Genomic DNA, 13,557 nt, shown 5'->3' on the forward strand with positions numbered 1-13,557 from the left:
CCTTTGAAGACCTGAAATCTGGAAATCTTTTCACTTTCTTCACGGGCCGGAGTGATTTTCTTTGTTTTGTCCCGTGAATTATTTATAAGCCTGAAAAGTCTCCATCAAAATGACTGTGTAAATTCAACAAAAAATTGCTATTGTACCCAATCTTAGTCATGCCAAACTGTCAGTGTGTGTAGTCACCTAACATAGCACCTTTTCATTCTCTAGCCGAAGCATTACCGCAAGGTCCTGAGCTACGAATTCGCAGCAGACAACAGGAAAACCCCAGTGTTTAGCGAAGACTGTTTCAAATGCGACTGTGAGAGTGTCGGCAGTACAGGTGACTACTGCAATGTGCAAAATGGGCAGTGTCCTTGCCAGCGTGGTAGACATGGTGCCAGAGATGTGATTGGTAGACGATGTGACACTTGTGAAGACAAACAAGGGGAGATTATCAGTGGCAAGGGGTGTGTTGGTGAGTGCCGTGACCTTTGCAGCAGTTACTTGACTGAACGACATATGTTTAGGCAAAATATGAGGCTATCCCTACCAAACGTTAAACAAAATTTTGGGAAAAGGACCTTCCTTTTTACTGGCGCAGAAATTTTTAATAAACTCCCTTTAAACATTGTGAAGAGTGAAAACATTCAAACGTTCTGCCGCCAAGCAAGACATTTCTTTTTATCTTAACTTTGATATTTTTATTACTATTTTAGGCTTTGAATGTGATTCTGCATTGTATTTTCAGGCTTTGTATTGTAGTTCTAATATTCTAGTAGGCATTTTTAACGTAAATGTTCATGAAAATTCTTGATGTAAACTATTTTTTAAGATATAGGGCCCCTATGGAGACCAGCCTTAGAGCTGAATATGGGCTTCCCTGTGTAAATAAAGTTTTGTTTTACTTACTCAGTTAATTACATATTATGACAAACAGCGGATATAAATTCTCCGGGTGCAATTTGATATACGACAGGCTTGTTTATAAACTCTATGTTGTCATGTTTTAGTGATAAATACATCCTGCCCCAGAGCATTTGCTGAAGGCATATGGTGGAGTAAGGCGAGCTTCGGTAAAATGTCTGATGAGGATTGTCCGTTTGGATCTTCAGGTGAGAGTGTGATGCAGTATTGTTAGTATTTTTGGAGCCTTTAACCCCTAATATCAAAGAACAAATTCCCCTGTCTTGTCCCCATAATTTTCTTATAAAAGTACTGGAGAAGTTATTAAAATATCAAGAAAATTCACCTTGGGTGATCATATCCTTAATTCTCATGACCTCAGGGGTTGAATAAGCATTGATATTACAAGGAGAAATTTGATTTTAATCACTGCTAGGGCTTAAAGGGTTAATGAAAACCAAAACCAACGTAATTACTCCGACCAATCGCAACAGAAGCAATCAGCGCAATAAACCAATCAGAATTTGAAGCTAATACACAGTGACCGTCGCCAAGCGCGGGAAAATGCGTGCAAGCGAGGCGTGATTGGTTTTGGTGTTGTTTAACAAATCGACGGCAGTTTTCTATGGTCTATACTCTTATAGACCATAAAATGACGTCAAAAATGTTCAAAACTGAAGTGGAACCACGAGCCGCAGGCGAGTGGTTTCACTGCCGAGGTTTGGACATTGTATGGCGTCATTTTATGGTCTATAAGAGTATAGACCATAGAAAACTGCCGTCGATTTGTTTTTTACAATAACATGGAAAAAGTACGAGCGGAATTGACTATTTTTTTCGTTGAGAAAGCGCGCGCGTTACATCTGACGTCATTTTTATTGTCTGTACTCTTATAGACAATAGCTACGAGCCAATCAGCGCGCGAGAATTTGGACAGTTATTGTAAAATTCTGATTGGATGAGAAAATGGCGCGAGTTTTGGCAACCAATCACGGAGCGCTGCAAAGCAAAGCCAAAGCAAACGTGAAATTACTTTCGACATTCATTTGAAAACCGTTCTAAACATCGTTATGTTTTGCAGGAAAAGCAACTCGACTATGTGATAAGGATGACGGATGGCAGAAGCCGAGCCTGTTGGCTTGCGTTTCCAACTCATTCTTAGCTTTGCAGAAGAAGGTGAGGACATTAAGCTGTTTGTTTGATAGAAATTGTATGTATGATTCTTCATACTTGACGATGAAACGCGTGTAAGTTTTTGATGTTTCTGTTGTCTGATGAACACTCTCGAGTTTAATATACATCGAACGGGAAGACCAGTCTGCCTGGCTCAATAGTCGAACATTGGAAGCCGTCAAATAGCAAGAAGAGGAGGACAAGTATGAGAAAACATTGTTCTGTTATCCACAACTGTAAAATAAATTGTCGTACACGGTAGTTTTAATCACTGGAGTCTAACGAAATCTACTTCAATTGGATGAGAGAGCTAAAAAATGCTTGTTGCTGTCCAAGAATTTCAAGCTCTTCAAAGTCAAGCCACCAAATTAATTGTTTGTGCTTGTTCTTCTTTTGTTTTAGTTGACAAACCTGACCTCTGGTGTCGTGAACTGGGAGCCTGAGTTTGCCATTGGTTTAGCAAAGAAGTTAGATCTTGCCATCACGTTATCACCGCGTCTCTACGCCAAGGATATTGAAATCGCTCTGAAGATTATTACAACGCTGTTTGATTATGAAAGTCAACAGAATTCCAGTACACTTGTCTCAGCTCGGACGAAGGAGTTTGCTAAGGTATCCAGTTAACAGCTTTTTAACCTAAAAGAGCAGCAAAGTACATGTACAATTGTTCAAAATTTGGGAAAAATTTTTCTTTGGGAAGAAAAGATTTATTAAATCATGACTCATTACCACATTCATTTGAATGATCAAGGCTAAGTATTTTATCCATTGACTCGAAAGAAAAAGGCGCCTTGTTAATGTAGGGTAACTATAATAAACAGAACCAGAGAAAGTAGGAGAAAAGGCCCTTCAAAATCTCCAAGTGGTCCTCATAAGCCAATTTCTAAAATAATCCCTGGATTGGGTCCAGGAAATCAAAAGCTAACTCAACGTTCAATGTGTTCCCAGGTTCTGCTTCTATCTGCAAGCATGCTGTTTAGCTCAGACAACAAAGATGTGTGGGATCACATTCAACAGGTAAATATGAAAGCTATTTACTTTACAGAATTGCCGCGGCACGCAGAGATGCAAGCGTGAACTATATAATGGACATCTCAAGGTGCTTCCTAACCTTAATTCTTACTAAAACAATTATTTCTGTCAAACATGAACTCAAGTCATATAAAAATGATAAAAAGGGTTAGGGTTAGGTGCATTTCTTGACATAAGTGCTATACAGAGAAACTCTAGAAAATAACTCGATAAAATTACGGTGCAGGTTACGGAATTCTGAGATTTTGTTTTTGTTTTTGTTTTTGTTTTTTGTTTTTTTGCATCGAATGTCGATCGAACTCCTTTAGCGTAGGGCGCAAAAAATGCCGGAAATTTGACCGGGTTTCCGATCTTCCCTTTTAAAATCCGATGTCAGTTGCAAGGATTGTATTAGAGTTCACTTGGATTATTTTAGTGTGGAGTGTTGGGGCCTGTTTACAGTGGAGAACAGCGCGCATGAAAATTGGAGACCCGAGCGCTCCGTCCCTCCGCCCAGTCCATACTCGGCTCGATTCGCTCGTTGATGTTTCATTAAGGAGCCAGTTCACAAGCAAAGAGTTGTTCGTTTAAGAGATCTGTTTGTATGTTGTTGTTCTTTTCGCTTTTGTGGAGGAAAGAGTGAGGCCCTTTACCTTTTGTTTGTTTAAACTGTTATTTGTAGATTCCACTTTGACATACAGAACTCTGCCATTTTTCACTTCTTTCCGCAGAATTCTGCAGGTACAGCTGCTCTGCTTCAACAGATGGAGAACTTCAGCGGCAATCTAGCGAGCGCTCTACCATACCTGAAGAGAGATTCACTTCGATACAGGCGCTCCACGGAGAACATCTTACCGCCATATACGATACTCACTCCTAACATAGGTATTCATCTGTTTTAACATGAGTTGATGAGGGATTTCCAAATGTTCACGATTTATTCTCTTTTGGTCGAGAATCCGCGCGAGAATCCGCGGGGAAGATCGCGCGACTGGCAAAGCCGCGAGTATCGTGGGCGTCGGAACGAGACTCGTACGGCTTTGCCCCTCGCGCGCGCGACTCGCCCCTCGAATATCTTGCGTTTTTCCTCGCGTATTCTCGAGCAATAAAAGACTGCTTGCATGCTAGGCGATAGGTAACTGAACACAAAAGAACGGTTAGAGGACAAGATTTGTAGCGAAGGATTGAGACATTACAATCCCCTCAAAATTGTGTCATACTAGTAACAACGGAATGTTTCGTCTAACTTTGAAAACAACAAAATTGCAACAATTTTAAACGAGCACAAAAATCTCCTTGTTGGAAACACCTTTCCCGCCGTTTTCTCGGTCGTTGCCGCAATCTATATGAGAACACACTAATTCTTCTATAAGCAGTGATTCCGGTAAAGGAAATTTTATGTAATATTTACGAGTGTTTTGATACTAGAATCTAAGTTTCTGGTTGATCAAGTTTGTGCTGATAAGTTCTTCTGCTACGATAGTGTTCATCGTCATCCTCAAAAAATCGCGAAACCTCTACCTTATAATCTACGTCTTATAAGTTCAATTTGTTTCTTAATTCCTTCAGTGTTTAGCACAAAAGTAGGGCATATTTTGATGCGTTCCTCGCTGACGGAAGTGTTTCAACGCAAAGTGTTACTCGCTCCGTTACTTAAGTGTATCGGGTAAATGTAATAATTCTTTAAGGACAGTGCCTACTTTTGTTACTGCGCATACTTTCTGCGCATCTTGAGATACTCGGGTTTCCTATGGGTGGTGCCTACCAATACAGGGATATTTTTGCACGGTTTAAAACTATGCGGAGAAAGTAGAACTTAGCAAGTGCTCTTCAATTTTAAACAAAACGCCATACATTTCTTTGTATTTTACTGTTTTTGTTTTTTTTTTTAGAATAATTGTTGCTTAATTATCTCTAAAAAATGCGTGGTTACCCACAATTTTCTTTTTAGATTTCAATAACCCGTGCTAAGATCTGCTTTCCCGCATAGTCAAAAATTCTTTAAAAAAATACTTGTTCATTAGTCGGGACCGTCCTTAAGGAGGCTCGAGGCAGTTTTTTTGTACTAAGGGTGGAAGTTTTGAAATTACAATCTCGCATACAAGATAAACTTCGATCTCCTTCATACTACGTCATCGTTTCAACATATGATCAAAGTTAATTTTCTCATCGGTTTCCAAGCGACAGCTATTACCATAGCAATGGAAGCGCATAGCATCTCATTTACAACATTGTCGATTATCTCGAAATCTAGTGAGACACTTTATGACGAAACTTTAGGGATTTAAACTACCCAATCTATACAACTTGTAGACGAAATTAGAAAAAAAATCTGTAAGAGCGTTGTCAAGTAAATAATGAGTCAATTTTTACAGGGTGATTTTGTTTATTCCAGCATTTTTCACCAATATCTCTGGCAAAATAAAACTTGACACTTTTGTCTTTTCTGTCAAAGGGTCTTTTCTGATAACAAAACATTCTAAATGTATATTGAGCTTCAACTTGCCTCGAGCCTCCTTAAGGTCTGGTGCTTTTTAATACTGATGTCCTTCACTGGTTGCATTGTAGTTATGGATCTACATCCAGTGTTTGTCAGAGGATTTTCAGGGTTGTCTTATCCAGCCAAACCTGACATTTACAATGATGGTCCGTACAGAATCTGGCGCAATGTCTCCAACCGGATCGATATTCCTGCGAATTTCTTTAGAGGCGTGAAAGGTGAGAGAACAGTGTATTACAGAAAGTTTCCATTTTGTTGGCTTCTTAAGGTGTTCGATCTACCAATGAGATTGTAAGTTTAAAATTGAAAGCAAGGCTCTTCGCCTGAATGGAAGAAGCGTTTCCATTTGACACGCAGTTGCCGGAATTTCAAACCGAAAATGTTGGCCAAATAGAAACCGCTCCACGGTTAAAGAAGCCACATCAGTACTGATCTAAAAAGAGCGGGGGTCCCTGCCATATTTACACCACTGAACAATGGAAGCTGTTTGACCCTCTGTTTAGTTTTTGAGAGAAACTCAGGCATTTCCAAGAAGATAAAACATCATTTCATCTTTGTTTGTTTCAGAAATAAAGAACAGTCTTGGAGTTGGTTTCATGATTATACAGAACATCGGAGACTTGCTTCCGAAGTCGTTTGACGCAAAAATCAGGTACGTAGCCTGCGCAACTTTGCTTGGAAATGTGAAAAGTTGTCCATTAATTGTTTCCCTGCTTTTCTTCCAGAGATACAAAGTACAATGTACAAGTCAGCTCTGATGTGATTTCTGTCAAGCTGCCTGAGATGGAAGACGAGCCATTAAAAACTCCAATTAACATCTCTTTTGCCAACCGTGTGGTGCGTAACTTTCTTATTTTATATTGCGTTTTCTAGCCCTTCCCGAGGATGTCTAAAATCAAAATTGGTGCAAAATACCAAATTTCATATTGTAAAATATAAAGAAACAAATAAACAGTACTACAGGAAAGTACTGCTCAGTAGCTTTCATTTGAATGGTCACACTTTAGGATTGGATTTCACCCATAGACACAAACGGTACAACAACCTTGTACAGCATAACAAACAGCACCACAGGAAAGTTCTGCTCAGTAGCTTTCATTTGAATGGTCAAACTATAGGATTTTACCCAGAGACAAAAAGTTACAACCACCTTGTACAGGATAATAAACAGCACCACGGGAAAGTACTGCTCTGTAAACTTTCATTTGATGGTCACACGAAAGGATTTTATCCACCGATCAATACGACAAGACTCAAAACTTGCCTCTGCAAGTAAAGGGGTAAAATATAAAATAGTTAACGCCAACAAAAATCGTCTCACAAAGCTGTGCTCCCATTTGCAGGTCAATCGCTCATCGTACATTTGTGTTCACTGGAACTACTCAGTACCGTAAGTAAACATTTCCAAAACTTTTTTGATTTATTAACGTAGGTTTTATTCTCACAGTTAAAGTTTTGACATTCTTACGTTGCCATAGGAACACACGGGGTGGTGGATGGTCACGTGACGGCTGCAAACTGAAGTCATCAAACGTCACTCACACCGTGTGTGCATGCACGCACATGACAGCTTTTGCCGTGTTGTCTGATCTTAACCTTCAGGTGAGTATTGTAATGATTTGATTTGTAATGACTGATTCAAGCGCCATTGTTGTAATCACCTGATCGGTTAAACCCCTTGTTTTGATTGAACGAGAAAGTGGGTTGAACGAAATTTGGAAACAAACCATATTCTAAGCGTTCTATACATTCGTCAGTTTTTTTTATGAGGGCTACCCGCTCATTAATTCACCTATAAGGAGGCGGCAAGCTAATCCAAGACTGAAATTTGTCAGACAAAAAGTGCCTAGTGAATGTAATTGCAAGAAAGGCAAACCGTCCTAAAATTACGACTAAGATACATTGATTAAACCAAAAATGTTAAAGTGTATATGACAAAATATTTTTTATTTCCTTGATAAAATGTTAACGTTGTTCTCGTTTGAAAATCCACAAAAAAAAAAAAAAAAATAAATAAATAAATAAAATCCGTACGAATTTTTTCCCCGCGTTTGAGGCGTATAAAAGCGTCAAATTTCACTTCCGGTTGGGTACCGCGCAAGACAGGAGTCTGGGGATAGTAGGGTTATGACGTCAATACAGGATCGTTTTCTCTCGCGGCTTCTCTATTCCTTCGTTGTTTCATTCTGAGAATTCAACATTCCCATTCTTACCTTTATCCACACAGTTTTCTTCCCATGCACACGAAACACAACTGAAATCTGACACTTTTATACTCCTCAAACGCGAAGAAGAAAAATTGATCAGGGTATTTTTTCGATTTTCCTACGAGAACAACACGAAGATTTTACCAAGCAAAATAAAAAATATTCTGTCCCATACACTTTAAGGGAGATACTAGAGACTAAAATCCTGGTTTACTCGATTTGTTTCGACTGAACAGATGAGAAACACACAGATGAATTTTAAACGGGAAACTTGTCGTTCGCAAGATTCGAAATAAACGAGTTTCCTGTCTAAAAGAGTTTTGGTCCTAATTTTTGAATGATTGGATAAACCTTTATTTCATTACAGTACCCTGAAGCGGCAGCCTTTACCATGCGTTTGGTGACCTATGTTGGAATTGCTGTGTCACTTCTTCTCTTACTCGTCGTTTTCATTCTCTTCATATTGATGAGGTAAGTTTATTAACAGTGAAACGTTCTTGAACAATAAAACTAAATCTGCATTACAACCGTACCTCCACTTAGGGCTATGAACGGCAATGATTTCTTACCCAAGCAATAAACCTATTTCCGCGGACTGATATTGTAAATGATTTCCCGGCATAATGGGCCCTTTTCTCGCAAATTCTGTTTGAAGCTCAATGGCTGGTGTAGAAAAGTTCAACCGGATATAAATGTAGGTTTACGCAGCTGTGTTTCGCAGAAATATATTCGCATTCCTTTTGATAATATTTGGAAATTTTCAGCAACCTGTAAGTGATCTTCGGAGGTCTTCGAGTCATCCTCGGCGATCTTACTCAACAATACGTGACTTGCTGATCCGTTGTCGGTTTTCGGGTCACGATTCTTTACACTTGCTGCTGTCAGTATCGCAATTTTGGACGATACAGCAGCTCTCATACGGTCTCACGTGATTGGCTTGCAACCCTCCCAGGAAGCAATAGAAGAAACAACAGAACAATACCTCTAACCCTAAAAACAATAGCAGTTGATGCACAATTAAAGCAATAAAAGCTTACGAGAGCTGCTACACTCCTGGCATTGTTACGCTTTGGAATACTCCGCTAAATAACTCTTTCTTCTGTCTGTACAGAAAACTGAAGAGCAACTCTGTCTCAATCCATAAAAACTTGATTGTGGCGATTTTCATTACCGAGTTAACTTTCCTGATAGGAATCAACAGGACCGGGGATCAGGTATGTAAATTGTTATTTCTTTTTTCCCTTGAATATTGAACCATGACCGGCGTAGAGCAGTTCAGAATCGTTCACGTTGTTACAGTACTGCACGATATATCGTTGGCGTTAACTGTCAAATCCCACGCGCTGATTGGCTTGTAGCTATCGTCTGTAAGAGTACAGAAAATCAAATGACGTCAGATGTAACGTGTGCGCTTTCTCAACGGAAAATAAAGGCAATTCCGGTCACACTTTTTCCATGTTACTGTAAAAAACAAATCAGTGGCAGTTTTCTATTATCTATACTCTTACAGACCAGAAAATGATGCCATTAAAGGTTCAAAACTTGGCAGTGAAACCACTCGCCAAGGGATCGTGCTTCCACTCGAGTGTTGAACATTTTATGACTTCATTTCATGGTCTATTTAACAATTATTCCATGAGCGCGCGTTGGATATGAGATGATAGATAGCCAACGAGGCGCGTAGCGCCGAGTTGGCTATAATCATCTCATATCCAACAAGCGCGAGTGGAATAATTGTTTTATTAAAAACAATCGAGAAATATTGCTAGATCTTACTGATTTCGCTGTGCAAGAACGACCAGAAGGCTATTTAATGGTCGCCATTTCTCGGCCATGGTATAATGGCTCATATACCATGGCCGCTAAGCCAATCAAACCCCTCGAATTGCATTATACAACGATGCAGTTTTTAATAAAAGAGTATAGACCATGGAAAATTGCTGTCGATTTGTTAAATGTGTTTTAGTGAGTTTTCGACAATTTTTTGACAACTTTCTCATGCAGAGGGAAATATTTAAGAACCCAAAGACTGTTAGGCGTGGATTGCGTGGCACCCCTACGCAATAATTAGTCACCTATGGGCCGTTCGCACTTAACAGTTAAATCGATGTCGATCCATGTACGTTACAACCGAAGTGTGAATACTCTGAGGTCAACTAAATTTATACCTTTTTAAGCTGCGATTGGTGGAATGGAGGCCGTGAACGTGGAATTCACTGACAACTCTGCCGTGCAAAGTTCTTGTACTTGTTGTCTTATTGAAATAATGTCTTTTCTGTCTTTGTTTTGTTCCCGACAGAGAATCTGCAAGCTGGTCGCCATTTGTCTCCACTATTTCTTTTGCACCTCGTTTTCATGGATGTTCGTGGAAGGACTGCATATGTATCGCAGGCTCAGAGAGAAGCGAAATATTGACAGTGGAAAAATGTCATTCTATTATTTCATGGGCTGGGGTAAATATTAAAAGAAAAATCGTTAATTTAATCTTGCACATCACTGGAAGATAAACAACTCCACAGAAAAATAGTAATACTGCTCTCTAGTTACCATTTGAATTTCGACACTTGAGTATCTTATCGATGGAAAGACTTAAATGCTGGGGAGTTGAAACAGCACTACTGGATAGTAACGTTCAATAGCTTTCATTTGAATGGTCACACTTCAAGATTTTGTATCCAAGCTCGAAATTTAGAACCACCTTGTACAGCATAATAAATAGCACCAAACAAAAGTACTGCTCAGTAGCTTTCATTTGAATGGTCACACTTCAGGAGTTTATCCACAGACTCAAAAGTTAGAACCATCTTGTACAACGTAATAAACAACACCACAGGAAAGTCGATACTGCTGAGTGACGCAAACGCAAACGTTAAAGCACAATAAATCACTAATAGTTTGACTTTTCTCGATGTGAAAGGATTTGAAATTTTTTATACGTTGTCATTGACAATGACTTAAATCCGTGTATCTCCACATTTCTGTTTTCTAGGATGTCCAGGAATTGTGGTAGGAATCTCTGCTGGCCTGGCGAGCGAAGGATATGGTAGTGAAAAATTGTAAGTGGGCTATTTGTTTTGTTGAACTAACATATATAATTCCTTCATGTCTGCATTAGTTTGTTCCTATTCTGAGAAGAGTCAAGTGTGGAGACGAGGAAGTACCAATTGAGAAGTGTTCCTCTGCCACCTGTCATTTTAATTCCTCTGTATTGCGCTCAGTCATAGAGCTCGCATCTAGTCAGTTTTCTTTGTAATGGATAAGCGGCTTGCTTTGGAACTGTTCAATGCACCCTCATTGACCATTTTACGGTTACGGGGTTTAAATTCGCTCAAATTGGCATTAGAATTGATGGAAGTTGAAACTTTAACACTCGTTTGGCCTGAAATTCTTATGCGTTCTTGTGGTGTTTCAGATACTTCATCAGGCCTTATGATAGTTGAAACTCTTGCATGCGTTTGGTGTGTACATGTAACTTTATGCACTCTCATCGACCCTTATTCCAAAAAGTTTGAACTCTCATCATCTCCTGTTCTGATTTTTCCAAGGCTTAACGATGAAAACTATTTTGTAAACTATCTTGATTCTGTTTCAGCTGTTGGATGTCAACAGACGGGACTCTTATCTGGACATTCACAATCCCCATTATCATCGTTGTATCAGTAAGTTAGCGTCAAAATATTTGATTTTATAATCAAGGCCATGCTTTTTTCCTTTCTTCTTTTTGTTCTCTAACCTTAAATTTCCACATCTCGTAGAAAATTTACAAAGTTAGGTGATATGTTAGGAAATTGAATTTCTTGTGCTAGTAAACCGACAGTGGCTACTTTTCCTCGTTTAGAGCTAATAGAGCGGTCTTTGAGTCTTATACGTGTACCTTTGTAACGACAGACAATGACTGTAATGTTTTATTTACCTTATTTAGTAACTTGACTTTCATTTCTTGCTGAAATTACCAGTTTTGGAAATACCATACAATCTCTTATATTTTTTCAAAGTAATCGATACGCAAATTAAGCAAGTATTATGCTTGGATGACCTTTGCTTGGACAAGGCATTTTGTCGTTGTTTGACTGTTTCTTTATTCATTGTTTGGTTGATTTTGTCATTTCAGCTCAATACCCTTGTGTTCATCATGGCCCTGTGCATCTCACTCAAAAAACAATCTAGAAAGAGACGCCGCCGACACCATCACCATGAAAAAGATCATTCCAACCTCACGTAAGACTACACGAATCGTACCCCTGCATGTTTGCGTTATTAGCGCCAAAAAAGGAGTGTTACCTTTAAGCCATTTCTGAGTTGCTGTGAACCTCATTATGAAAGCGAGGCTAAGCGCAAAGCTTTTCATATGAAAATTAGTTTGGTTTGCTTATGAATGAAAACTGATTTCATTATAAAAACTTTGTACGTAGCCTCGCTTTCATAATGAGGCTCAAAGCAACTCGGAAATCGCCTTTTATGTTTGTTGACTTGTAAATGACTTTGAATCCCAGCTTTGGGTGGAAATTGCTCCTTTATTTGTTCTGTTTTACCATTTCGTTTTGTTATTAGTTTGCTTTTATCACTGCACAACGATCGTTACATTAACACTGTACCCCATGAACACCGCACGTCTTTCAATATGGACTTAAGGTGATATTCCAAGTCCCACAGTGGAGGAGGAAAGGTGGGGGAGGGGGGTGGGGGGAGTGGATCTTCTTACTTTAGCAAAATACTTTTCCTAAAGTTTTACTTAAATAGGCTACGACTTATTCTGTTCCACAGGAGGAGCGTTTTTTTCTCAGAGACGAGATTGTACACCTTCTGATGTGTAAAGTTAGCTTGCATTTGTTACTCAGTTCGAACAATTGGAGTGTCCCCCCCACCTCTTACCAACGACCCCTCCTCCTCCCCTTACTAACGATCCCATAGTTGAACGCGCGCTAACTCTTGCCCCAGCCTACCTCTCGTTTCCAAAGTGGGCTGTGGATGTTTGCTTTCGAAACAGTCGCAACTAGGAAAAGAAGAAATAAAACAAACAACCGAAAGAGATTTTAACTGCTTTGTTTTGTTTTTCAGTGCTGGTTTACTCTCCACCGCTGCTCTTCTCCCGCTTATTGGTGTATCGTTTGCGTTCGGCCTTTTGTTAGTAAACCAAGAACTGGAGATGTTCCATTATCTGTTCGCAGGCCTAACTTTCTGCCAGGTATGCAACCTTTTCCTCCCTACGTCTGGCAAATATTCTTTATAGACTTCCTTCAAACAAATATTGACATCCAACGAATAACTGATCGTAGTGCAAACCTTGTAATTACGAACTTATGTCACCCCAGGCGCATGCGCACGTTGATGAGAAGCACTTTGAAATCGTTGGCTCAACTTTTCAAGTGCCTTCGGAGAGTTCAGGAAGGTTTTTTCATCTGTTTAAATGGCGTCCATCTTCGGAAAGTTAGCTGAATTTTTTTTTATTTACAAACGTTCTTTAGTAATTACAGCAGCTTTTTGTGTGCGATATCTTGAAAGTTTTTGCAATGGCGGAAAAGCAAAATTCCCGCGATGAGTTGCATGTAAATAGGCCATTTCCGAGTTTCTGTGAACCTCACTATGAAAGCGAGGCTAAGTGCAAAACTTTTCATATGAAAATTAGTTTTGTTTTCATGTGAATGAAAACTAGTTTTCATAACAAAAACTTTGCACTTAGCCTCGCTTTCATAATGAGGTTCAAAGCAAATCGGACTCTACTACGCATGTTCCCCAGCTGACATAGTCCTTTATTCCAGTAATTTTGCAAACCTCCAA

The 13,557-nt window shown here is 39.3% G+C and overlaps 1 protein-coding gene across 1 annotated transcript in view; it reads left to right on the plus strand.

Annotated features, from left to right (window-relative positions):
• The window catches only part of LOC146478864 (cadherin EGF LAG seven-pass G-type receptor 2-like), a 51,191-nt gene that overhangs the window by 18,409 nt on the left and 19,225 nt on the right, over window positions 1-13,557 (plus strand). Inside the window, exons 10-27 of the mRNA XM_085111607.1 lie at window positions 214-460; window positions 996-1,097; window positions 1,970-2,064; window positions 2,464-2,673; window positions 3,010-3,078; window positions 3,804-3,957; window positions 5,641-5,790; window positions 6,140-6,224; window positions 6,298-6,409; window positions 6,916-6,962; window positions 7,051-7,174; window positions 8,147-8,250; window positions 8,891-8,993; window positions 10,079-10,232; window positions 10,769-10,835; window positions 11,372-11,438; window positions 11,891-11,997; window positions 12,838-12,964. Of these exons, the coding sequence (XP_084967733.1) occupies window positions 214-460; window positions 996-1,097; window positions 1,970-2,064; window positions 2,464-2,673; window positions 3,010-3,078; window positions 3,804-3,957; window positions 5,641-5,790; window positions 6,140-6,224; window positions 6,298-6,409; window positions 6,916-6,962; window positions 7,051-7,174; window positions 8,147-8,250; window positions 8,891-8,993; window positions 10,079-10,232; window positions 10,769-10,835; window positions 11,372-11,438; window positions 11,891-11,997; window positions 12,838-12,964 (2,124 nt within the window). The remainder of the gene's footprint in view (window positions 1-213; window positions 461-995; window positions 1,098-1,969; window positions 2,065-2,463; window positions 2,674-3,009; window positions 3,079-3,803; window positions 3,958-5,640; window positions 5,791-6,139; window positions 6,225-6,297; window positions 6,410-6,915; window positions 6,963-7,050; window positions 7,175-8,146; window positions 8,251-8,890; window positions 8,994-10,078; window positions 10,233-10,768; window positions 10,836-11,371; window positions 11,439-11,890; window positions 11,998-12,837; window positions 12,965-13,557) is intronic.

The sequence above is a fragment of the Pavona decussata genome, unplaced genomic scaffold (assembly GCF_977016875.1).
Source record: "Pavona decussata unplaced genomic scaffold, jaPavDecu1.1 SCAFFOLD_62, whole genome shotgun sequence".
In the NCBI taxonomy this organism is placed as follows: domain Eukaryota; kingdom Metazoa; phylum Cnidaria; class Anthozoa; order Scleractinia; family Agariciidae; genus Pavona; species Pavona decussata.